At 50.6% G+C, this 25,083-nt stretch overlaps 1 protein-coding gene across 7 annotated transcripts in view; it reads left to right on the top strand.

Annotated features, from left to right (window-relative positions):
* LOC124589717 (inward rectifier potassium channel 4-like) overlaps positions 1-25,083 on the top strand; it is a 705,609-nt gene that overhangs the window by 359,885 nt on the left and 320,641 nt on the right. For all 7 annotated transcript variants that reach the window (XM_047131589.1, XM_047131587.1, XM_047131584.1 and 4 more), the window contains exon 5: positions 10,887-11,105. In XM_047131589.1, the coding sequence (XP_046987545.1) occupies positions 10,887-11,105 (219 nt within the window). The remainder of the gene's footprint in view (positions 1-10,886; positions 11,106-25,083) is intronic.

The raw sequence follows: 25,083 nt of genomic DNA on the forward strand, positions 1-25,083 counted from the left end.
CGTCCGTCGAGACTGACTTTGCTAACAGCACAACATCGCCTGCAGAGCCTGTCCTGGGCTCGTGACTATATCGATTGGACCCTAGAGGACTGGACAACCGTGGCCTGATCAGATTAGTCCCAATTTCAACTGGCAATAGCTCATGGTTCCTTTCCAGTGTGATGCAGACCCCACGAAGCTGCGCACCCAAGTTATCAAGATGGCATCGTGCAAGCTTCTGGTGGCTCCATAATGCTGTGGACTGTGTTTACATGAAATGGACTGGGTCCTGCGGTTCAACTGCACCGTTCACTGCCTGTGAATGGTTATTTTCGGTTATGTGGAGATCATCTGCAGCCATTCATCAACTTCATGTTCCCAAACATTGATGGAATTTTTATGGCTGACAATGCGCCATGTCACCAGGCTACAATGATTCGCGATTCGCTTGAAGAAAGTTTTGGACGCTTCGAGGAAATGATTGGTCCACCCAGATCGCTCAACATGAATCTCACCTAACATTTATGGGGCATAGTCGAGAGGACAGTTCCTCCAGGAAACCCTCCCTGCACCGGCAACATATTCTCAGTTATGGCCGGGTGTAGAGGCAGCATGGCTCAAAATTTCTGCAGGGGACCCGCAACGACTTCTTCAGTGCATGCCACGTCGAGATGCTGCACTAAGCCGGGCAAAAGGAGGTCCGACACGGTAGTGGGAGATATCCCATGACTTTTGCACCTCAGTGTATAGGGGGCAGTCAGATGAAAACCGTTCACCCGCCACAACGGGGCCGCGGAATCGTTCCATTCAAAAGTAACCACCATACCACTGGGAGACGGGACTCGCAACTCCAGTTTCTTAGAAACCGTTCTGCCACTGACGGATCCACAACCACACACACACTCGTCAACCTTTTCGTCCGACTGAAACCGACGTCCAAGCGTGTCTTTCTTCAGGTCGCCAAAGGCATAAAAATCACACTGTGAACGATCCGGGCTATACTGGGGATGTTGCAGTATTTCCTAAACAAACCGTGGAAGCCCAGCCTCCGCCTTATTGGCTGTGTGCAGGCGGTCGTTATCGAGGAGCTCGGCGAAAACTTCTTTTTAACAGCTTTGGTTTCTTTGCCCGGGGGAGATGTGGGATGTTTCCCATGTCGGCCTCGAAATGGTGGCACCATCTAAGGCCATGACCACCTTCTACTTCGGCCTCATGGGCCCACTGCTCATCGAGGTCCTCGAGCGTGGAACCACAATCATTGCGCAGCGCTAGGACGACCCTTTGCAGAAACTGCGACACAACGTTCATTAAAGTCAGGAATGCTATCGGACGGAATCATTCAGTTGCACGGTAACGCCGGTCCCCACGCTGTCAATCTGACGAAGGATGGGCTTCATTGATTTGGTTGGGAAAGATGGCAACATCCTCCTTACGGCCCGGATCTTTCTCTGCGTGATTTTTGCACCTTCTGCGACGTGAAGAAAGACATGCCTGGATGAGCAATTGCAAGAGTGTAAAATTGGAAATTTATGGTAAGGATTCGCGGGTCATCGGTCCCTAAGCTTACGCACTGATTAACCCAACTTAAACTAATTTACGCTAAGGACAACACACACACCCATGCCCGAGGGAGGACTCGAACCTCCGACGGGGGGAGCCGCACGGACTGTGAAAAGACGCCTCAGACCGAGCGGCTACCCCGCGCGACTGCAAGAGTGCGGTGTAGTTGAGAATCCATCAGCGGCTGACCGTGTTCTACGAAACAGATGGAACAATTGTCAACACATATGGTGGTTACTTTCCAATGGAACCATTCCTTGGTCCCTTTGTGTCCGGTGCTCGGTTTTCGTTTGACTGCCCCTCATATTATTGTCACCAATATTAACATCATTCAATAACTCACCGTACTGAAAGAGGATAGAAAAAAATTACAAATATTATGAATCGAAACTGATCATTCTGATTTCATTATTGAACGGCTCTAGTTTCCCACGTACTGTTAATGAACGTTCTGTACATGTATAACCTGTGACAGAGTAAATCACCCACTGTTCTTACTCTAGTAGTGACATCACGCTTGATCATATGTGACTGTAGGCTTTCCCGGCGTATCCTTGCTGATGAAGCTTTCTCGAGTCTCCAGCCCGATGGTAGCGTTGATATACCGCGACCTTTCTGGAAGATTCATACTACCCCTCTTCTGGCGAAGTGTTGAGATTCGCAGAGAGCGACACTTCGCCACGAGATGGGTAGTATGACTCTTCCCGAAACGTCACGGTATATGAACGCTACCACCCGGCTGGAGACCCGAGAAACCTTCATCAGCAGTATATGCTGCGAAAGCCTACAGTCATATATACGACACCTCTGCGGGGAATAGATAGTCTGCAGCTTCAAACGGTTGCAGAAGGAATGCACACGAAAGCGAAACTGTCGAGACGAGACGAGAACATCTTACCAAAGTTTGCGGTGATTCGACACCCAGTATAATCGAAGAAGGTCGACCGGATATTACGACGAGCAGGCTTGGCGTTAGTAAGGGAGTGCATTCATTTCACTCGGAAGGAGCTTGACAGGAATGCGCGCACCCTCCTCACGCGCCACCTACAACTAGCAAGGATATTACCAGCATATCTGTGGGAATGGGCCTACTGCAGCACGCATTCCAACAGCGAGGTGCAGGAACGGGGCTCTACATCTAAACAGCTAACAGCTCGGTAAATTCGGCAGACTATCCAGTACTCAGTTGACGGACAAGTAGATGAATGACACCAGAGCCGTGATTAATTTGCCTGGTAGAGAACTGGACGGTGCCACAATGGCGGTCCTCAAAAAAGGACCGAATTTCGTCCCCGTCCTCAGAACGATCCCGAAACGGGACATTATCAGCGGCGTGGAAGAAGCAATACGAAGGCTCCCAAAGGAGGAAGCGGAGGAAGTCAGACTTGAGACCTGCAGAATAATCGACAGATCTCAATTACCTAAAAATAACTTAACTGCGAAAGAACTCTCCGGTCCGTTAGACACGACCCTGATATAGCTATCCTACCAGCGTACAAAGGGAACGCAACAGTGCTATTAAGCACCGACGAGTACCGGCAAGACGAGACCTACCAGAGGCTGAAGAAGGACCCAACCCGACGATGACTAGAAGCACGGCAGCTCTGCTGAAGAAATCTGGCTTACCTGAGCCAATAAAGAACGCTAGCGATACCACGCCTTTATGAACTCCCCTAGATCCATAAGGAAGGGGTACCTCTGAGACCGATTTTGGACACCATCAACTCTCACAGCAACGGACTACGACGCTGCTCAAACCCCTTGAGGGACGCTGCAGCCACCATGTGAGAAACTCAACGGAATTCGTAAAAGTACTGGGGGACAAGCGATTACAAAGGGGAGACCTACTCGTGAGCTTCGACGTGATGTCGCTCTTCGGAACAGTACCCGTTCAAGACGGCTTGACACTTTTAGTTCAGTATTTTGAACCACAAACAGTCAGTCTTTTCGAACACGCACTGACAACCTCCTACTTTCAGTGCAATGGGAAATTCTTCGAGCAGATGGACGGTATGGCCATGGGTTCCCCACTGGCTCCGGCGATTGCAAACCTCTATATGGAACATTCCGAGGGCCTGGCCCTTCAAACCGCTAGACAGAAACCAAAGCACTTCCTCCGCTATTCTGATGACACTTTAGTCGTGTGGGGGCACGGCTGAGTTTCTGGAGCACCTCAACAGCATCCATCCGAGTATCAAATTTACGATGGAAGTGGAGGAAAATGGATGCCTCCCCTTCCTTGACATACTAACTAAGAGGAAGGCAGATGGTTCACTAGGCCATACAGTGCATACGAAGAAGACACACATGGACCTATACCTTCGTGCAACAAGCTGCCACCACCCAGCACAAAGACAGACAGTGTTGACCACCCTGGTACATACGGCGCGCGTCATCTGCGACAAAGACAGCCTACCATCCGAGCTGCAACACCTGAGGGAGGTCTTCCACCAAAATGGCTACAGCGAAACGCAGATCACCAGGGCGCTAAAAAGGAAGAAAAAAGCAATGACAACCTCAGAAGAAGAAGACAAACGACCCGCGTTCCTTCCGTACGTGGGTCCGCTCTTGGCCAAAATTGCACGTCTTCCCGGCAAACACAATATCAAAACCGTTCTCCGCCCACCACTGAAGACGAGGGAGCTCCTAGGTTCTGCCTAAGACCCGCTGAAACTTAACACGCCAGGAATATATACTCCATCGCATGTGAATGTGGAAAACAGTACACTGGACAAACACAGTGCTGTGTATCTAAACGCTATGAAGTACATATCAGATGTGTGCGACTAGGAACACAGAAAAATCAGCCACAGAACACAGTATAAAGGAAGAACAGACCTTCAACTTCGAAAACACGAAGGTGCTGTGCCGAGCATCTGGCTTCTGCGAAAGTATTATCAAAGAATGCCTGGAAATAAGGATTCACGACAACCTGGTCAACAGGGATGATAGGTACCAACTAAGAGCAGCGTGGAACCCTGCGATAGCGGCAATCCGTCGGGAGCGCGCCCGCCAACACCCTCCGCCGCAGACGCGGCAGAATGCCCACACCGAGAACCGAACGCGCCCGCCGGTGTCGGCCGCTACCCCCAGCACCGCGCGCCCGCGGCCGGACCACCGCAGCCTCCCTAGGACTAGTGGAGGGGGGAGAAGGCGCGTATAAACGCCCCGCTCTCCGCGAATCTCCACACTTCGTCAGAAGATGGGTAGTGTGACATTTCCCGAAACGCCGCGATAATCAACACTATCACCCGGCTGGAGACCCCAGAAACCTTCATCATAATTGATCATATCCATCCAACGGGTTCTGAGTCTTACTGCATGACGTTTTCCTTCCACTTCTCTTTCCATATTTATTCAGCATGTTCTTGCAGGCTCCACCATCATTATACCAGGGGCGTTCCATATTGATTTGCACTTTATTTTTTCTCATCATTGCTGGTGCACCATTTGACTCATCATTACAGCTGCAAGTATGTAGTACTTTGTTTTAACCGTAGCTGGCAGGACAATCGTACAGGTGTAATCCCTGCACAATGCAGCTCATTTTTATAAATGCTGTCATTACGTGAGGGAACACAATGTCTGGGGATCAAGACAGCGCTCGACGACGTGGTTTCTATGGAGAGAAGGTCTAAACACTATAGATATTCACAGTCGATTGATGGCAATGCATAGAGAGTGTGCATCATCACGAAAAGTGCTCCTGCAGCACGATAACGCATGGCCTCTTTCGAACTGGAATAGCACAACTGCCATAGCTGAAATGGGGTTCCGTATCCTTTCTGATACACCACCGTATTCTCCTGACTTGCCCCCTTTGACTTCTGTAGACCCTCCTCTAGTCACTTTTCCTGAAGTTTACACATTCCCTCCAGGACTGCTGTTCCAGGAGGTCTGCGAAATGATGTCCGCACAGAGGTTCCTTCATAGCCCCGAACAGGTGGTGATCAGAAGGGACCAAGTCAGAAGAATACGGTGAATCTGGCAGTAAGTGCCTCGAAGCCTATTGGAGGGATGGCAGCCATTGTTTTCGCACTCATATGGGGGCAAGCGTTGTCGTGTTGGAAGAGTACTTTTTCGTGATAACGTACACTCTCCGCGCACTGCCACCAACGTCCTATGAATATTCGCAATGTTTACTCCCTCCTACCTTGGAAACCGCGTCGCTCACCGCTGTCCTTCAAGATCACATCCATGTTGTCTGCTGCTCCCGTAATGACAGCAGTTAGGAAATGGGCTGTACTGTGCAGGCATTACACTTTTAGTGATTGTCCTGCCACATACTGTTAGACGAAAGAAATACATACTTGTAAATGTAATGAGGAGTCAAATGGTGCAACAAGAATCATGGGGAAAGCGAAGTGTAAATCTATATGCACCATCCCGCGTATCTCCGTACCACCGTAGTCTGGATGTGGTGATTCGGTCTAAAAGTGGTGTCTTCATTCTGGCTTTCTTCCTAATCTCCCCATCCCTTTACTTACCCATCTTGGTTTTCTGGGTAATGGATCTAAGCAATTTAACTTCTGATGCCTGGAGTCTCGATGACTCTTGCTCTGTGAGGGTGCATGCTTGAACACTGTTATGTCAATACTGATATGAAGTAGGCCTAGTTGTTGAACGTCATTGAGTTTTCTTTCCCTGGGATATGTCATCCCATAAAACTGTTCCCAATTGTTGGTAGAATTCAAAATCCCTTTGGTAATCCACTTCTAATCAAAATATCCTGCAGATCATTCTTCAGAAGTACGGAAAACTGACTACTCACTCTAGCTGGTAGTCTCCTAGTCCCACATCTCTGTTGGCTGCCATCACTATTGTCTTGGTCAAGTTAATTTGAAAACTGTATTTTTGGAACAGCGATTTCCTCACGTTGAGTCTGCCCTGATCAAGATATCATCAGCAAAGGCAACTGCGTTAAGTTCATCAAAACCTTTGTTCATTTTCTCCATTATACCATCCATAAAGGTGATGGACGGTAGTGGGGAGAATGCTGCGTCTTGCTGAACTCCACTCTTGATCTCAAACCAAGAAGATCGTCCCTCTCCAACTTGTACGCAGCTGGTACAGTCCTTGCACAGCATCTGGATTTTTCTTACCAGCCCTTCAGGTACATCCCTTCTCGAAGGCACTCCCAGAAATTCTCTCTTGGAACCCTATCAAATGCTTTGCAGTTGTAAATAAATTATCCTCCGGTTGCAACTACTGTTTCTAATTTCTTTAATGCACAACTGACTTCGGAACTGCCAACCCCATCTTCAGACTCGCCTTTAAATATACGCCTAATCGATGTCAGGTCTTGTTTTTTCGGGATCACAGCTGCCCATCATCACCGGTCAGCACTCGTGTCCACAACACCACCCAAATGACACCTCAGCGGTCGGCAGCAGACAGCGTATACATTTTGACTCCTTTTCTTGATATACATATGAATGAAATAACAGTTATTCCATTCCAACTGCGGTCTGCCGTTGGTGCAAATACTGAGTGTTACCAGCGACATGTGCGCTTCATGTAGCTGGTATGTACGTAATGGGACCAGCCGCTTGTGTCCCAATCTTCATCACGAGAGGGACAGTTTGCATTGGGGCTTGTACATGTGTGGAATGCACAAGAATAACCCGTGCATACTGGACTACGAACCAATGGAGGACCGTTTCATTTACAGAGAACTCCCAGTTTTGTACGTCAAGTGGCAAAATAAGTAATCTGATTCGGCCAGCATGTGGAACCGCGATAAACATGCATTTGGATGGCCGAACGGCGATTTGAACCCAAATATTCCCACGTGTATATTCAATGTCCTACCACTGCGGCATCTCACTCGGTGACGTTTTTAAGCAGAACTGCCTTATTCTGACTGCATTTTGTTATGATCTAACTGTAGCTACTGGATAGTGAAGATCGCTAAATAGAGAAGGATTCCTGCTTCAATTTGGTAATGGAAACGTGCCAACAATTCTGCACTGCAGAATAGTAAAACAACTCTAAAGCCAGCTACGATTTAAGATGTGGTAGTTTATAGTGGACCTCATTCCAAGTCACGGTAAGTGGGAGCGATTGCCGGGAAATGAGCTGACTGAACCAAAAGTGTTGACCTTCAGGTAATATGAATGGGCCTCGGTATGTGACGCTTCGCAGCAGCCTGGCGCAGCATGAGTGTGTGCATTGCGTTTCCTGTGATCAAACTACATCATTGCGCAGACGCATACTTCGCGACACGGCGCTTCTGAATCCGATCCCCCTCCCCGTCCTACTTGTGCAGGTGTCGCCGCTCTGAAAATAGCGGACAGACAGCGGCCTCTGTTATCTTGCCAATCAGACAGAGGCTGCAGGCCGCACCTACCGAGTCCTCTTGTAACGCTGAAAACGTTTTCAGTGGTGTCTCCTGGTGCTTAAGTGCATAACAAAGACTGTAGGATATTTATAGCACTATTGGTATCTAAAAAAACAGGTCTGTGAGACTTCTGAGAGGCAAATAGAAAAAGTTAGATATCGCTTGTGCATTGCTGTCCTGAGGAAGGTACTGGAAGACGTAGGTCGCGATTGTCTTCGCCGAATTGTGGGTGATGTCTCGGATGTGTCTGTAACGAGTAGGTTTGTACAAAATTTTTGCATTTGTGTTTTGAAAGAGGATTGCATAAGAAAGGAAGAGAGTGCAGTGGATACGCAGATTCAAAAGTCAGCCTTTTGTTTGATATTTTGCTGTCATTCATAGCTTCCCATGTAATGCATATCTTTTTCTTTGCGTAACACACAAAACGTCATCGATAGTTATGTCACATACTGTAATCTTTACCTTGCACTAAAGTTTTCCCCTCGGCTGTTCCTGCTCGTGCCAAATAAACTATTCCTGTACGACATAGCACATGTCCCACTAAACCATCTCTCTTTTTTGGTAAAAGTGTTTTAAGTCAGCCTTTCCTGCGAAGAAACAATTAAAGAAGTACGCACAGAAAGAACATACCAGCATTCCACATGAAACTCTTCCTGACATGACATTTTCGAAATTCCTACTGCTAGTACTGGTGCATCGATCAATGGTGGACGGGGTGATGTACGCCTGGAGTACTATACTGTCTGATCAAAAACATACGGGGACCCCTATGTAATGCGGATTTGACCAGTAGATGTCACTGGGGACGGAGGCGCAGAGTGTTCTCAGTAGACAGGCAGCAACAGCTTTGGATGGTTGGGAGAGATCAGTCACTTCTAACGTGGACTAGTTATTGGATGTCACACGAGTAACAAATCCATGAGGGACATTTCAACCCTTCGAAACCTGCCGAAGTCGACTCTCATAAGCCACACATTCCTCTTGTCAGTGGTCAGCGACGCTTGAGGTAGTGTATTATATTGAGTGATGAATCACGCTATAGTCTGGCAGTCCGATGGAAGGGTTTTGTTTTGGCGAATGTCTAGACAACGTTACTTGCCATCAGGCGTAGTGCCAATAGTGAAATACGGAGGAGGTGGTTAAGGTAAGGGGGTGTTTCTTGTGGTTACGGTGTGATCCCCTTATTGCGCTCAAGAAAACGCTAAAATGCAGGAGTATGTAAACAGTTTTTACACTGTTGTGTTCTGCGTCAGGTGGGCGAATATTTCGAAGAGGCTGATTCATTGTATCAGCATGACAATGGGTCCTATCATTAAGCAGCACCTGTGAGGCACCGATTTGTGGACAATAACATTACTGAAATGGACTGGCCTGCCCAGACTCCCAACCTGAACCCAGTGGAGCACCTTGGGGACGAGTTCGCTCCAGATCTCGACGTTCAACATCATTGCCTTCTCTAGTTCGGCATTTGAGGAAGAATGGTCTCCTGTTCCTCCAGACATTCATACACGTCATTGTTTGTGTCCTCAGAAGAGATCAAGCCACAATAAAGGTGAAGAGTATATACATCCCATAATGTGTCCACAAATAGGTGTCTGGATACTTTTGATCAGACAGTGTGGATCATTCTGCGGTACGACAAATGAAATGAGAACAGTAAGGAAAATACGCGGTGGAGAGAAACGACCTCATACACCTACAGCAGGATATGGAAAATCGAATCAAGCAAAATTTACAAATAACCATAGGTGGAAAAGTATCGTTGTGGAGCTAGGGCAATAGTGTAATAGCCAATCAATGATGAGTGTGCAGAAAGTAGTCCAACAAGCGAAAGTGTTCGTGCGAGTCTATCAGCGCGGTTTTTTCTGTCAGAGTTGCTGCTTTTTTTATGCTGTGGTTGCTGCCCTTTTGTGCTTCTGTTAGAATAAAAGTTGACTCATTCTGTAGCTTATCAAAAACTAAATCACGTGGCGTGTATACTTCATTATTGGTAATACTGCACGTTATACTAACACATATTGACTATTTTTTGCAGAATGAGATTTTCACTCTGCAGTGGAGTGTGCGCTGATATGAAACTTACTGGCAGATTAAAACTGTGTGCCGGACCGAGACTCGAACTCGGGACCTTTGGTTTTCGCGGGCAAGTGCTCTACCATCTGAGCTACCCAAGAACGACTCACGCCCCGTCTTATTATTTCTTGCAGTGCTGTTTCTGGAGTGCAGTTTATCTTCTTAATAAATTGATGATGTTACGGTAGCTGATTTAATATCGAACCTTTACCCAGAAAATTCGAGACCAACGTAACCAACTAGGGATAGAAATTTAAAGTTTGCCTAGTTTTGTCGGTTCAACTGAGACAATTATCTTCAGCTAATTTAAATACTTCGTTAGCACAACAGGTATTAACTGGCGCAAGATAGTTCCACGCTCGTCGCTGATTGGCTGGCATTCTACTGTCACCTCGTGATAACTGGGTGTTGTGTGCTGGCCTTAGGTTAGTTAGGTTTAAGTAGTTCTAAGTTCTAGGGGACTGATGATCTCGGAAGTTAAGTCCCATAGTGCTCAGAGCCATTTGAACCAATCTACCGTCGCAGTTCCAGTCCGGTAAAACTCCAACTTGTGCTTATCGCAAAAAATTTACTGAATTCGACGTCCTCTACCCAACCCTGACGTTGTTCTCGAGTTGTTTTTCACCACCCTGTATAGACAAGCGCTTCGTCTTACGCTGCGTCTTTAGAAGGAATGACAAGTTGACTAGTTGTGTGGTGGTTGTAGGGCCTATACCTACATGCTGATCCCGGCGGAGGTTCGAGTCCTCCCTCGGGCAAGGTGTGTGTGTTTGTCCTTGGGATAATTTAGGTCAAGTAGTGTGTAAGCTTAGGGACTGATGAGCTTAGTAGTTAACTCACATAAGATTTCACACACATTTGAACATTTGTTGAACCTACGTGCTGTACGGGAGGAGCACAGTTTGGTGACGCTTGTGGTGGCTGTGTGGTGCAGGCGTGATCGAGTCGACGGGGATGACGACGCAGGCGCGCTCGTCGTACCTGCCCAGCGAGATCCTGTGGGGCCACCGCTTCGAGCCGCTGGTGACGTTCAAGAAGGAGACGGGCGAGTACGAGGTGGACTACAGCCTGTTCAACAACACGTACGAGGTGGACACGCCACTGTGCAGCGCCAAGGCGCTCGACGAGCTGCGGCAGGCGCACGGCAAGACAGGTGGGTCCCCACTCACAGCCTAGCTGGTGTAAAAACGCGCAGGCGCACGGCAAGACAGGTGGGTCCCCACTCACAGCCTAGCTGATGCAAAAACGCGCAGGCGCACGGCAAGACAGGTGGGTCCCCACTCACAGCCTAGCAGATGGAAAAACGCGCAGGCGCACGGCAAGACAGGTGGGTCCCCACTCACAGCCTAGCTGATGCAAAAACGCGCAGGCGCACGGCAAGACAGGTGGGTCCCCACTCACAGCCTAGCAGATGGAAAAACGCGCAGGCGCACGGCAAGACAGGTGGGTCCCCACTCACAGCCTAGCTGATGCAAAAACGCGCAGGCGCACGGCAAGACAGGTGGGTCCCCACTCACAGCCTAGCTGATGGAAAAACGCGCAGGCGCACGGCAAGACAGGTGGGTCCCCACTCACAGCCTAGCTGATGCAAAAACGCGCAGGCGCACGGCAAGACAGGTGGGTCCCCACTCACAGCCTAGCTGATGGAAAAACGCGCAGGCGCACGGCAAGACAGGTGGGTCCCCACTCACAGCCTAGCTGATGCAAAAACGCGCAGGCGCACGGCAAGACAGGTGGGTCCCCACTCACAGCCTAGCTGATGGAAAAACGCGCAGGCGCACGGCAAGACAGGTGGGTCCCCACTCACAGCCTAGCTGATGCAAAAACGCGCAGGCGCACGGCAAGACAGGTGGGTCCCCACTCACAGCCTAGCAGATGGAAAAACGCGCAGGCGCACGGCAAGACAGGTGGGTCCCCACTCACAGCCTAGCTGATGTAAAAACGCGCAGGCGCACGGCAGGACAGGTGGGTCCCCACTCACGGCCTAGATGGTGTAAAAACGCGCAGGCGCACGGCAAGACAGGTGGGTCCCCACTCACAGCCTAGCTGGTGTAAAAACGCGCAGGCGCACGGCAAGACAGGTGGGTCCCCACTCACAGCCTAGCTGGTGTAAAAACGCGCAGGCGCACGGCAAGACAGGTGGGTCCCCACTCACAGCCTAGCTGATGGAAAAACGCGCAGGCGCACGGCAGGACAGGTGGGTCCCCACTCACAGCCTAGCTGATGGAAAAACGCGCAGGCGCACGGCAGGACAGGTGGGTCCCCACTCACAGCCTAGCTGATGTAAAAACGCGCAGGCGCACGGCAGGACAGGTGGGTCCCCACTCACGGCCTAGCTGGTGTAAAAACGCGCAGGCGCACGGCAAGACAGGTGGGTCCCCACTCACAGCCTAGCTGGTGTAAAAACGCGCAGGCGCACGGCAAGACAGGTGGGTCCCCACTCACAGCCTAGCTGATGGAAAAACGCGCAGGCGCACGGCAGGACAGGTGGGTCCCCACTCACAGCCTAGCTGATGGAAAAACGCGCAGGCGCACGGCAAGACAGGTGGGTCCCCACTCACTGCCTAGCTGATGGAAAAACGCGCAGGCGCACGGCAAGACAGGTGGGTCCCCACTCACAGCCTAGCTGATGGAAAAACGCGCAGGCGCACGGCAGGACAGGTGGGTCCCCACTCACAGCCTAGCCGATGTAAAAACGCGCAGGCGCACGGCAGGACAGGTGGGTCCCCACTCACGGCCTAGCTGGTGTAAAAACGCGCAGGCGCACGGCAAGACAGGTGGGTCCCCACTCACAGCCTAGCTGGTGTAAAAACGCGCAGGCGCACGGCAAGACAGGTGGGTCCCCACTCACAGCCTAGCTGGTGTAAAAACGCGCAGGCGCACGGCAAGACAGGTTGGTCCCCACTCACAGCCTAGCTGGTGTAAAAACGCGCAGGCGCACGGCAAGACAGGTGGGTCCCCACTCACAGCCTAGCTGGTGTAAAAACGTGCAGGCGCACGGCAAGACAGGTGGGTCCCCACTCACAGCCTAGCTGGTGTAAAAACGCGCAGGCGCACGGCAGGACAGGTGGGTCCCCACTCACGGCCTAGATGGTGTAAAAACGCGCAGGCGCACGGCAAGACAGGTGGGTCCCCACTCACAGCCTAGCTGGTGTAAAAACGCGCAGGCGCACGGCAAGACAGGTGGGTCCCCACTCACAGCCTAGCTGGTGTAAAAACGCGCAGGCGCACGGCAAGACAGGTGGGTCCCCACTCACAGCCTAGCTGGTGTAAAAACGCGCAGGCGCACGGCAAGACAGGTGGGGTCCCCACTCACAGCCTAGCTGGTGTAAAAACGCGCAGGCGCACGGCAAGACAGGTGGGTCCCCACTCACAGCCTAGCTGGTGTAAAAACGCGCAGGCGCACGGCAAGACAGGTGGGTCCCCACTCACAGCCTAGCTGGTGTAAAAACGCGCAGGCGCACGGCAAGACAGGTGGGTCCCCACTCACAGCCTAGCTGGTGTAAAAACGCGCAGGCGCACGGCAAGACAGGTGGGTCCCCACTCACAGCCTAGCTGGTGTAAAAACGCGCAGGCGCACGGCAAGACAGGTGGGTCCCCACTCACAGCCTAGCTGGTGTAAAAACGCGCAGGCGCACGGCAAGACAGGTGGGTCCCCACTCACAGCCTAGCTGGTGTAAAAACGCGCAGGCGCACGGCAAGACAGGTGGGTTCCCACTCACAGCCGAGCTGGTGTAAAAACGCGCAGGCGCATGGCAAGACAGGTGGGTCCCCACTCACAGCCTAGCTGGTGTAAAAACGCGCAGGCGCACGGCAAGACAGGTGGGTCCCCACTCACAGCCTAGCTGGTGTAAAAACGCGCAGGCGCACGGCAAGACAGGTGGGTCCCCACTCACAGCCTAGCTGGTGTAAAAACGCGCAGGCGCACGGCAAGACAGGTGGGTCCCCACTCACAGCCTAGCTGGTGTAAAAACGCGCAGGCGCACGGCAAGACAGGTGGGTCCCCACTCACAGCCTAGCTGGTGTAAAAACGCGCAGGCGCACGGCAAGACAGGTGGGTCCCCACTCACAGCCTAGCTGGTGTAAAAACGCGCAGGCGCACGGCAAGACAGGTGGGTCCCCACTCACAGCCTAGCTGGTGTAAAAACGCGCAGGCGCACGGCAAGACAGGTGCGTCCCCACTCACAGCCTAGCTGGTGTAAAAACGCGCAGGCGCACGGCAAGACAGGTGGGTCCCCACTCACAGCCTAGCTGGTGTAAAAACGCGCATGCGCACGGCAAGACAGGTGGGTCCCCACTCACAGCCTAGCTGGTGTAAAAACGCGCAGGCGCACGGCAAGACAGGTGGGTCCCCACTCACAGCCTAGCTGGTGTAAAAACGCGCAGGCGCACGGCAAGACAGGTGGGTCCCCACTCACAGCCTAGCTGGTGGAAAAACGCGCAGGCGCACGGCAAGACAGGTGGGTCCCCACTCACAGCCTAGCTGGTGGAAAAACGCGCAGGCGCACGGCAAGACAGGTGGGTCCCCACTCACAGCCTAGCTGGTGTAAAAACGCGCAGGCGCACGGCAAGACAGGTGGGTCCCCACTCACAGCCTAGCTGGTGTAAAAACGCGCAGCCGCACGGCAAGACAGGTGGGTCCCCACTCACAGCCTAGCTGGTGTAAAAACGCGCAGGCGCACGGCAAGACAGGTGGGTCCCCACTCACAGCCTAGCTGATGGAAAAACGCGCAGGCGCACGGCAAGACAGGTGGGTCCCCACTCACAGCCTAGCTGGTGTAAAAACGCGCAGGCGCACGGCAAGACAGGTGGGTCCCCACTCACAGCCTAGCTGGTGTAAAAACGCGCAGGCGCACGGCAAGACAGGTGGGTCCCCACTCACAGCCTAGCTGGTGTAAAAACGCGCAGGCGCACGGCAAGACAGGTGGGTCCCCACTCACAGCCTAGCTGGTGTAAAAACGCGCAGGCGCACGGCAAGACAGGTGGGTCCCCACTCACAGCCTAGCTGGTGTAAAAACGCGCAGGCGCACGGCAAGACAGGTGGGTCTCCACTCACAGCCTAGCTGATGGAAAAACGCGCAGGCGCACGGCAAGACAGGTGGGTCCCCACTCACAGCCTAGCTGGTGTAAAAACGCGCAGGCGCACGGCAAGACAGGTGGGTCCCCACTCACAGCCTAGCTGGTGTAAAAACGCGCAGGTGCACGGCAAGACAGGTGGGTCCCCACTCACAGCCTAGCTGATGGAAAAACGCGCAGGCGCACGGCAAGACAGGTGGGTCCCCACTCACAGCCTAGCTGGTGTAAAAACGCGCAGGCGCACGGCAAGACAGGTGGGTCCCCACTCACAGCCTAGCTGGTGTAAAAACGCGCAGGCGCACGGCAAGACAGGTGGGTCCCCACTCACAGCCTAGCTGGTGTAAAAACGCGCAGGCGCACGGCAAGACAGGTGGGTCCCCACTCACAGCCTAGCTGGTGTAAAAACGCGCAGGCGCACGGCAAGACAGGTGGGTCCCCACTCACAGCCTAGCTGATGGAAAAACGCGCAGGCGCACGGCAAGACAGGTGGGTCCCCACTCACAGCCTAGCTGATGGAAAAACGCGCAGGCGCACGGCAAGACAGGTGGGTCCCCACTCACAGCCTAGCTGGTGTAAAAACGCGCAGGCGCACGGCAAGACAGGTGGGTCCCCACTCACAGCCTAGCTGGTGTAAAAACGCGCAGGCGCACGGCAAGACAGGTGGGTCCCCACTCACAGCCTAGCTGGTGTAAAAACGCGCAGGCGCACGGCAAGACAGGTGGGTCTCCACTCACAGCCTAGCTGATGGAAAAACGCGCAGGCGCACGGCAAGACAGGTGGGTCGCCACTCACAGCCTAGCTGGTGTAAAAACGCGCAGGCGCACGGCAAGACAGGTGGGTCCCCACTCACAGCCTAGCTGGTGTAAAAACGCGCAGGCGCACGGCAAGACAGGTGGGTCCCCACTCACAGCCTAGCTGGTGTAAAAACGCGCAGGTGCACGGCAAGACAGGTGGGTCCCCACTCACAGCCTAGCTGGTGTAAAAACGCGCAGGCGCACGGCAAGACAGGTGGGTCTCCACTCACAGCCTAGCTGATGGAAAAACGCGCAGGCGCACGGCAAGACAGGTGGGTCCCCACTCACAGCCTAGCTGATGGAAAAACGCGCAGGCGCACGGCAAGACAGGTGGGTCCCCACTCACAGCCTAGCTGATGGAAAAACGCGCAGGCGCACGGCAAGACAGGTGGGTCCCCACTCACAACCTAGCTGATGGAAAAACGCGCGGGCGCACGGCAAGACAGGTGGGTCCCCACTCACAGCCTAGCTGATGGAAAAACGCGCAGGCGCACGGCCAGACAGGTGGGTCCCCACTCACAGCCTAGCTGATGGAAAAACGCGCGGGCGCACGGCAAGACAGTTGGGTCCCCACTCACAGCCTAGCTGATGGAAAAACGCGCAGGCGCACGGCAAGACAAGTGGATCCCCACTCACAGCCTAGTTGATGGAAAAACGCGCAGGCGCACGGCAAGACAGGTGGGTCCCCACTCACAGCCTAGCTGATGGAAAAACGCGCAGGCACACGGCAAGACAGGTGGGTCCCCACTCACAACCTAGCTGATGGAAAAACGCGCGGGCGCACGGCAAGACAGGTGGGTCCCCACTCACAGCCTAGCTGATGGAAAGACGCGCAGGCGCACGGCCAGACAGGTGGGTCCCCACTCACAGCCTAGCTGATGGAAAAACACGCAGGCGCACGGCAAGACAGGTGGGTCCCCACTCACAACCTAGCTGATGGAAAACCGCGCAGGCGCACGGCCAGACAGGTGGGTCCCCACTCACAGCCTAGCTGGTGTAAAAACGCGCAGGCACACGGCAAGACAGGTGGGTCTCCACTCACAGCCTAGCTGATGGAAAAACGCGCAGGCGCACGGCAAGACAGGTGGGTCCCCACTCACAGCCTAGCTGGTGTAAAAACGCGCAGGCGCACGGCAAGACAGGTGGGTCCCCACTCACAGCCTAGCTGGTGTAAAAACGCGCAGGCGCACGGCAAGACAGGTGGGTCTCCACTCACAGCCTAGCTGATGGAAAAACGCGCAGGCGCACGGCAAGACAGGTGGGTCCCCACTCACAGCCTAGCTGGTGTAAAAACGCGCAGGCGCACGGCAAGACAGGTGGGTCCCCACTCACAGCCTAGCTGGTGTAAAAACGCGCAGGCGCACGGCAAGACAGGTGGGTCCCCACTCACAGCCTAGCTGGTGTAAAAACGCGCAGGCGCACGGCAAGACAGGTGGGTCTCCACTCACAGCCTAGCTGATGGAAAAACGCGCAGGCGCACGGCAAGACAGGTGGGTCCCCACTCACAGCCTAGCTGGTGTAAAAACGCGGCGCACGGCAAGACAGGTGGGTCCCCACTCACAGCCTAGCTGGTGTAAAAACGCGCAGGCGCACGGCAAGACAGGTGGGTCCCCACTCACAGCCTAGCTGATGGAAAAACGCGCAGGCGCACGGCAAGACAGGTGGGTCCCCACTCACAGCCTAGCTGATGGAAAAACGCGCAGGCGCACGGCAAGACAGGTGGGTCCCCACTCACAACCTAGCTGATGGAAAAACGCGCGGGCGCACGGCAAGACAGGTGGGTCCCCACTCACAGCCTAGCTGATGGAAAAACGCGCAGGCGCACGGCCAGACAGGTGGGTCCCCACTCACAGCCTAGCTGATGGAAAAACGCGCGGGCGCACGGCAAGACAGTTGGGTCCCCACTCACAGCCTAGCTGATGGAAAAACGCGCAGGCGCACGGCAAGACAAGTGGATCCCCACTCACAGCCTAGTTGATGGAAAAACGCGCAGGCGCACGGCAAGACAGGTGGGTCCCCACTCACAGCCTAGCTGATGGAAAAACGCGCGGGCGCACGGCAAGACAGGTGGGTCCCCACTCACAGTCTAGCTGATGGAAAAACGCACAGGCGCACGGCAAGACAAGTGGGTCCCCACTCACAGTCTAGCTGATGGAAAAACGCACAGGCGCACAGCAAGACAAGTGGGTCCCCACTCACAACCTAGCTGATGGAAAAACGCGCTGGTGCACGGCAAGACAGGTGGGTCCCCACTCACAGCCTAGCTGAAGGAAAAACACGCAGGCGCACGGCAAGACAGGTGGGTCCCCACTCACAACCTAGCTGATGGAAAAACGCGCGGGCGCACGGCAAGACAGATGGGTCCCCACTCACAGCCTAGCTGATGGAAAAACGCGCAGGCACACGGCAAGACAGGTGGGTCCCCACTCACAACCTAGCTGATGGAAAGACGCGCAGGCACACGGCAAGACAGGTGGGTCCCCACTCACAGCCTAGCTGATGGAAAAACGCCTCATCACCATATAGAACAGATAGTGGGAAAAGCACACACCAGACTCATATTCAACGGAAGAATCTTAAGGAATTGTAAATCATCCAGAAAAGAACTGGCTTATAAGGCGCTTATTCGCCCGATTCTTGAGTATTGTTCATCTATCTGGGATCCCTATCAAGGAGGAGGAGATTAGTGTTTAACATCCCGTCGACAACGAGGTCATTAGAGACGGAGCGCAAGCTCGGGTGAGGGAAGGATGGGGAAGGAAATCGGCCGCGTCCTTTCAAAGGAACCATCCCAGCATTTGCCTGAAGCGATTTAGGAAAACCACGGGAAACCTAAATCAGGATGGCCGGAGACGGGATTCAACCGTAGTCCTCCCGAATGCGAGTCCAGTGTGCTAACCACTGCGCCACCTCGCTCGGTCCCTATCAAGCAGGACTGATAAAGGGGTCAGAGAAGATCCAACAGTCAGCTTAACAGCTCATGCATCGTTTCGTAACGGGAATGTTTAGCTGGCGAGAGAGCGTTGCGGAGATGCTAAACAAACTCCACTGGCAGACGTTGCAAGAGAGGCGTTGTGCACAAAACGCCGTGGCCCTGGTTTCTAGCAACACCTGCTACGCGAAGTCTTAGTTACTGCAATTGGCTAAGAAATAAAACTCCGCTTCTCAGGGAATCTCCTCTCGAAGCACTGTAGGATGGTGTGGTCCGTGATCCATTCTGCTATTAAGGTTAATCTACTACAACCCGTATGTGTCAGGTAGCCTTAGCTGGTGTAGAGTGTTCGTGTTCTGCTTAGGTGACACCAAATCTCCCTGGACAGAAATGACCCTGTAGCTGGTATAGTAAAATATTTGTATCCTCGAAGATACTTTTTTCTTTCCTTGTCGACGGTCTCCTGACTGGGTTGATGTGACCGCCCACGGAATCCTCTCCACTGCCGACCTTTTCATTTCAGAGTATTAATTGCAACCTACTCCCTCAATTATTTGTTGGCGGTATTCCAATCTATGCCTTACCCTTTACAGCCCCCTCTAGTAACATGAAAGAGTTATTCCCCTGATGTTTTGACGCCTCTTCTATCATTCTGTCCCTTCTTCTTGCCTGTGCTTTCCACACATTTCAGCCCTCGTTGATTCTGTGCAAAGCCTCGTCATTTTTTACCTTATCAGTCCATCTGATTTTCAACATTCGTCTGTAACACTGAAACGTCCCCTTAAAAAAATAGTGAATTACTGTGCTGGTAAACCTCTTACATTATTTGATTTTCAAACAGCTGAGCAAAACTGAACGTACTCAGACATTTCGCTCTTTACCTATTCTGATCAACACTAAACTGACACACGATATTGTTAGCGCAACGCAATCTGACTTTCAAAAATTACTACAAAAGAATGGCCGTGACTAACAATAACCTATACCTTTCATGAATCGCTTACCTCACAAAAATCTTCGTCACTCGAACTACTGCAGTACAGTGTGCGCCTATACTGCCAGCTAAATAAAAGATTCTAACTACTCAAGTCACCAACTACTGATAGGCATAGTTAGCAAATGAAAGATTATGATAAAGAACAAACAATGTATTTACCTTAACAGTGTTCAAAAGACATAATACAGGGTGATTCAAAAAGAATACCACAACTTTAGGAATTTAAAACTCTGCAACGACAAAAGGCAGAGCTAAGCACTATCTGTCGGCGAATTAAGGGAGCTATAAAGTTTCATTTAGTTGTACATTTGTTCTCTTGAGGCGCTGTTGACTAGGCGTCAGCGTCAGTTGATGCTAAGATGGCGACCGCTCAACAGAAAGCTTTTTGTGTTATTGAGTACGGCAGAAGTGAATCGACGACAGTTGTTCAGCGTGCATTTCGAACGAAGTATGGTGTTAAACCTCCTGATAGGTGGTGTATTAAACGTTGGTATAAACAGTTTACATCAACTACCCAAGGCGATGGATCGGCCGCCAGGCAGCCCGTGACAGAGCACTTCATCACTGGCCTCCAAGAAGCCCTGATCTTACCCCCTGCGATTTTTTCTTATGGGGGTGTGTTAAGGATATGGTGTTTCGGCCACCTCTCCCAGCCACCATTGATGATTTGAAACGAGAAATAACAGCAGCTATCCAAACTGTTACGCCTGATATGCTACAGAGAGTGTGGAACGAGTTGGAGTATCGGGTTGATATTGTTCGAGTGTCTGGAGGGGGCCATATTGAACATCTCTGAACTTGTTTTTGAGTGAAAAAAAACCTTTTTAAATACTCTTTGTAATGATGTATAACAGAAGGTTATATTATGTTCCTTTCATTAAATACACATTTTCAAAGTTGTGGTATTCTTTTTGAATCACCCTGTATATATATCAGTTCGTGATATCCAGTATTACAAATTTGCTGTCTCTGTCCAAATCATCCGCTCTCAAAACTCCGCCATTTCTCTCCCCACATCCACCACTGCTGGCGGCTCACCTCCAACTGCGCAACGCTACGCGCTGTTAACAGCCAACAGCCCAACACTACAATAGCGAATATTACAACAATGCCACCCAGCCACAGACTGCACACAGTACAGCCAGTGATTTTCATAGCGTGGCGTTTACAATAAGTTTACAATAAGAAAACCTAAACAGCCTACTTACAACACCAGATCTCAAATGCTTCGATTTTCTTCTGTTCCGCTTTTCTAACGGTCCATGTTTCACTATCATACAACGCTGTGCTGGAAATGTACGTTCTTAGAAATTTCTTTCTCAGATTCAAGCCTATGTTTGATTCTAGTAGATTCTTCTTGGCCAGCAATGCATTTTCGGCCTGTGCTAGTTTGCTTTTTATGTCCTCCTTGCTTCGTCCCTATTGGGTTATTTTGCTGTCTAGACAACAGAATTACCTAACTGCATTTTGTTCGTGATCACCAATTCTGATGATCACTTTCTCACTTCTTTTTTCTGCTACTTCTGATTACTTTCGTCTTTCTTCGATTTATCTCAGTCCATATCCCGTATTCATTAGACTCTTCATTCCATTCAACATATCCTATAATTCTTTTTCACTCTCACCAAGGATAGTAATGTTGTCAGGTAATCTTATTATTGATATCCTTTCACCTTGAATTTTAATTCCCTTCTTGAACCATTTTTCCATTTCCATTATTGCTTCTTCGATGTGTAGACTCAACATTAGGGGCGAAAGTCTACATCCCTGTCTTACGCCCTTTTTAATCCGAGCACTTCGTTCTTGGTCTTCCAATCTTATTGTTCCGTCTTGGTTATTGAACATACTGTACGTTATACGTCTTTCAGTATAGCTCACCCAATTTTTCTCAGTACTTCAAACATCTTGCACCATCTTCCACTGTCGATCACTTTTCCCAGGTCGACAAATCTATGAACGTGTCTTAATTTTTCTTCGGTTTTGCTTCCGTTATCAAATGGAACGACAGAATTCCTTCTCTGGTGCCTTTACCTTTACTAAAGCCAAACTGATCTTCATCTAACACATCTTCAATTCTCTTTTCCATTCTTCTGTATATTATTCTTGTCAGCAACTTGGATGCATGACCTGTTAAGCTGACTGTGCGACAATTCTTGCACTTGTCGGTTCTTGCCTTCTTCAGAATAGTGTGGATTCTGGTGGTACATTCCCAGTTCCATAAATTCTGCACACCACTTTGAGTAGTCGTTTTGTTACCACTTCCCACAACTTTAGAAATTCCGATGACATGTTATCCGTCCCTTTTACCTTATTTGATCGTAAATCTTCCAAAGATCTCTTAAATTTTGATTCTAATACTGGAACCCCTATCCCTTCGCTGTCGACTCCTTTTTCTTTTTCTATCACGTCATCAGAGAAGCCCTTTCCCTCAAAGAGGCCTTCAATGTACTCTTCACACCTTTTCTATTTGCATTTAACACTGGAATTCCGGTTGCACTCTAGATGCTTGCACCCTTTCTTTTAATTTCACCAAAGTTTATTTTGACTTTTTTGCACGCTCAGTCAGTCGTTCCGAAGGATCATTTCTTTTTGGATTTCTTGACATTTACCGGCAGGCGCGCGGTAGCCGCGCGGTCTAAGGGGCCTTATCACAGTCCGCGCGCCTTCCCCCGTCGGAGGTTCGAGTCCTGACGTCTGACGCCCTTAGCGTAAGTCAGTTTAAGTTGGATTAAGTAGTGCATAAGCTTAGGGACCGATGACCTTAGCAGTTGGGTCCCATAAGACCTTACCACAAATGTTTTCACATTTACCATTCCCAGCTGTTTGTCATTAGCTTCCCTGCGCTTCTAAGTGACTTGTATTTCCGTAATTCCGAATTTCCCTGAACATTTTTAGTCTTCCTTCTTTCGTCGATCAACTGGTGTATTTCTTCTGTTATCCATGGCTTCCTCACAGTTACTTTCCTTACACCTATAATTTTCATTGGAACTTCAGTCATTGGCCTTTTTAGAGATCTCCATTTCTCTTCAGCGAACTGCCTACTTAGCTATTCAGTACCGCAGGGTCTACAGCTCCAGCGAACTTCAAACCGAACGAGGTGGCGCATCGGTTAGCCCACTGGACTCGCATTCGGGAGGACGACGGTTCAGACCCACGTCCGGCCATCCAGAATTAGGTTTTCCGTGATTACCCAAAATCTCTTCAAGCAAATGTCAGGATGGTTCCTTTCATAGGGCACGACTGATTTCCTTCCCCATCTTTGACACAATCCGAACTTGTGGTCAGTCTCTAATGACCTCGATGTCGACGGGACGTTAAACCCAATCCTCCCTCCTTCTTTTTTTCGAACTTCAAGCGTATCTCTTCATTCTTTACTATTTCGCATGCCACTGCTTTGCGCATTGATTCTTTCTGACTAGTCTCTTAAACTTCAGCCTACTCTTCATCATTATTAAATTATGATCTGAGTCTATATCTGCTTAGGGGTAAGCCATATAGGCTATACAACTCAATATCTGATTTCGGAATCTCCGCCTGGCTATGATCTACACTAACTGGAATCTTCCTATACCGCCCAGCCTTTTCCAAGTATACCTCTACCTCTTGTGCTTCTTGAACAGAATATTCGTTGTTACTAACTGAAATTTATTGCAGAACTCAATTAGTCTTTCTCTTCTCTCATTCTCGTAACTCTTTCTTCTACTCCTTTCCCCACAATCACATTTCAGTCCTGGATGGCTATTAGATTTTCATCTCCCTTTCCGTACTGTATTATTTGTTTAATGTCTTCTTATACTTTCTCGACCTCTTCATCTTCTGATTGAGACTTAGGCATGTATACCTGAACTACAGTTACCAATGTTGGTTTGCTCTCGATTCTGATGTAACAACCCTTTCGCCGAACTGTTCACAATAACACACTCTCTCCCCTGTCTTCATATTTACAACGATTCCTACTCTCATTATACCGTTTTCTGCTGCTGTTGAAATCACTCTGTACTCATCTGACCAGAAATAATTGTCTTCTTTCCATCTCACTTCACCGATTCGCGCTGTATCTACAATGAGATAAAATTATGTCGTGCTGAGCCTACAATGTGATGAATATACGTATAGTGACAACTGAAACTTTGCCGCAGACCAGGTCTGCAACCAGACCTACAGGTCTGACTTTCATTTGTATCTGTAATAGTCCTAATGTATGTGAAATGAGTTAAATCTGCTGAAATTAAATTAACGGATCAATGGGGATGCAATCAGTGAATATGCCACGGCACGAAATGACATCACTGTAAACCACTCAGATATGCTATAGCAGCGGAAATCACAGCTGGAAACATCAGCTGCGTTAAAAGTTTGAGTCAGGTCTAGATAAGTACTCAGACAGTCTAGTAGTTTAGGCATCTGTTCTCGTACAGCCATCCTGCTGTCACGTGCATAACCATCACATTTGAGGTTCAGCGTATTTGAACGGTCTGCGCTGGTATCATTTTCAATGATTTCATCCCCATACATCCATTCATTTCATTTCAGCGTCTATAATTCATTTCATAGCATAACGGGCGATCAAAAGATTTCCCTTCGAAGACTGTACAGTCAAGTATCGCTATGCCAATCAGGTGAAATCACCGTGAGTTTTGCTCCGTCAAGACGTTCGGAATGTCACTGCCTGCTGCACATCCTCGTCCGACAGGAATCCTTGACACTTCAAGGCTTTTTTTAAGGGACCCAACGTGTGGTAACAGCTTGGGGAGAGATCAGCGGTATAGATCCGGTTCTAGACCGCCTCCCACTGGAGTTGGCGTAAGTTCTGCGTTACGGCATTTCCGATCTGTGGACATACGTTATCATGAACTTGATGCAACAATCCACAACTGTGATTTTCGACAGACGTGCTGCCCCGTATACATTCTTAATTCTATGACGGATGTCTACCGGTCTGTTTCCTTCGGCAGCCAAGAAAAGGAGAGCAGCACGTCGGTCCTGTTTGGACGCATTTGGTAATAACGTCGCCACAGTTTACGTTTCCGAATTTACCGCACGCACGTCGGAGAGACACGAATGTCACACTAATCCCTTGCTTATTTGTCGGTGTTTATACACCCGCATCAGAGTTGCGCTAAGTGTAATATACGCTACAGCAACGCCCTCGGACGGAAACGTTTTGATCGCCCCCTTACAGAAAGCCGTTCGCGCTTCGCTCTCGCAAAAGCCGTGTCATCTTTCAATAATACCGAGCGAGGTGGCGCAGTGGTTAGCACACTGGACTCGCATTTTCCGTGATCTCCTTTGAAAGGGCAGGGCCGACTTCCTTCCCCATCATCCCCTTTCC

The sequence above is a fragment of the Schistocerca americana genome, chromosome 2 (genome assembly GCF_021461395.2).
Source record: "Schistocerca americana isolate TAMUIC-IGC-003095 chromosome 2, iqSchAmer2.1, whole genome shotgun sequence".
Classification (NCBI taxonomy): Eukaryota; Metazoa; Arthropoda; class Insecta; order Orthoptera; family Acrididae; genus Schistocerca; species Schistocerca americana.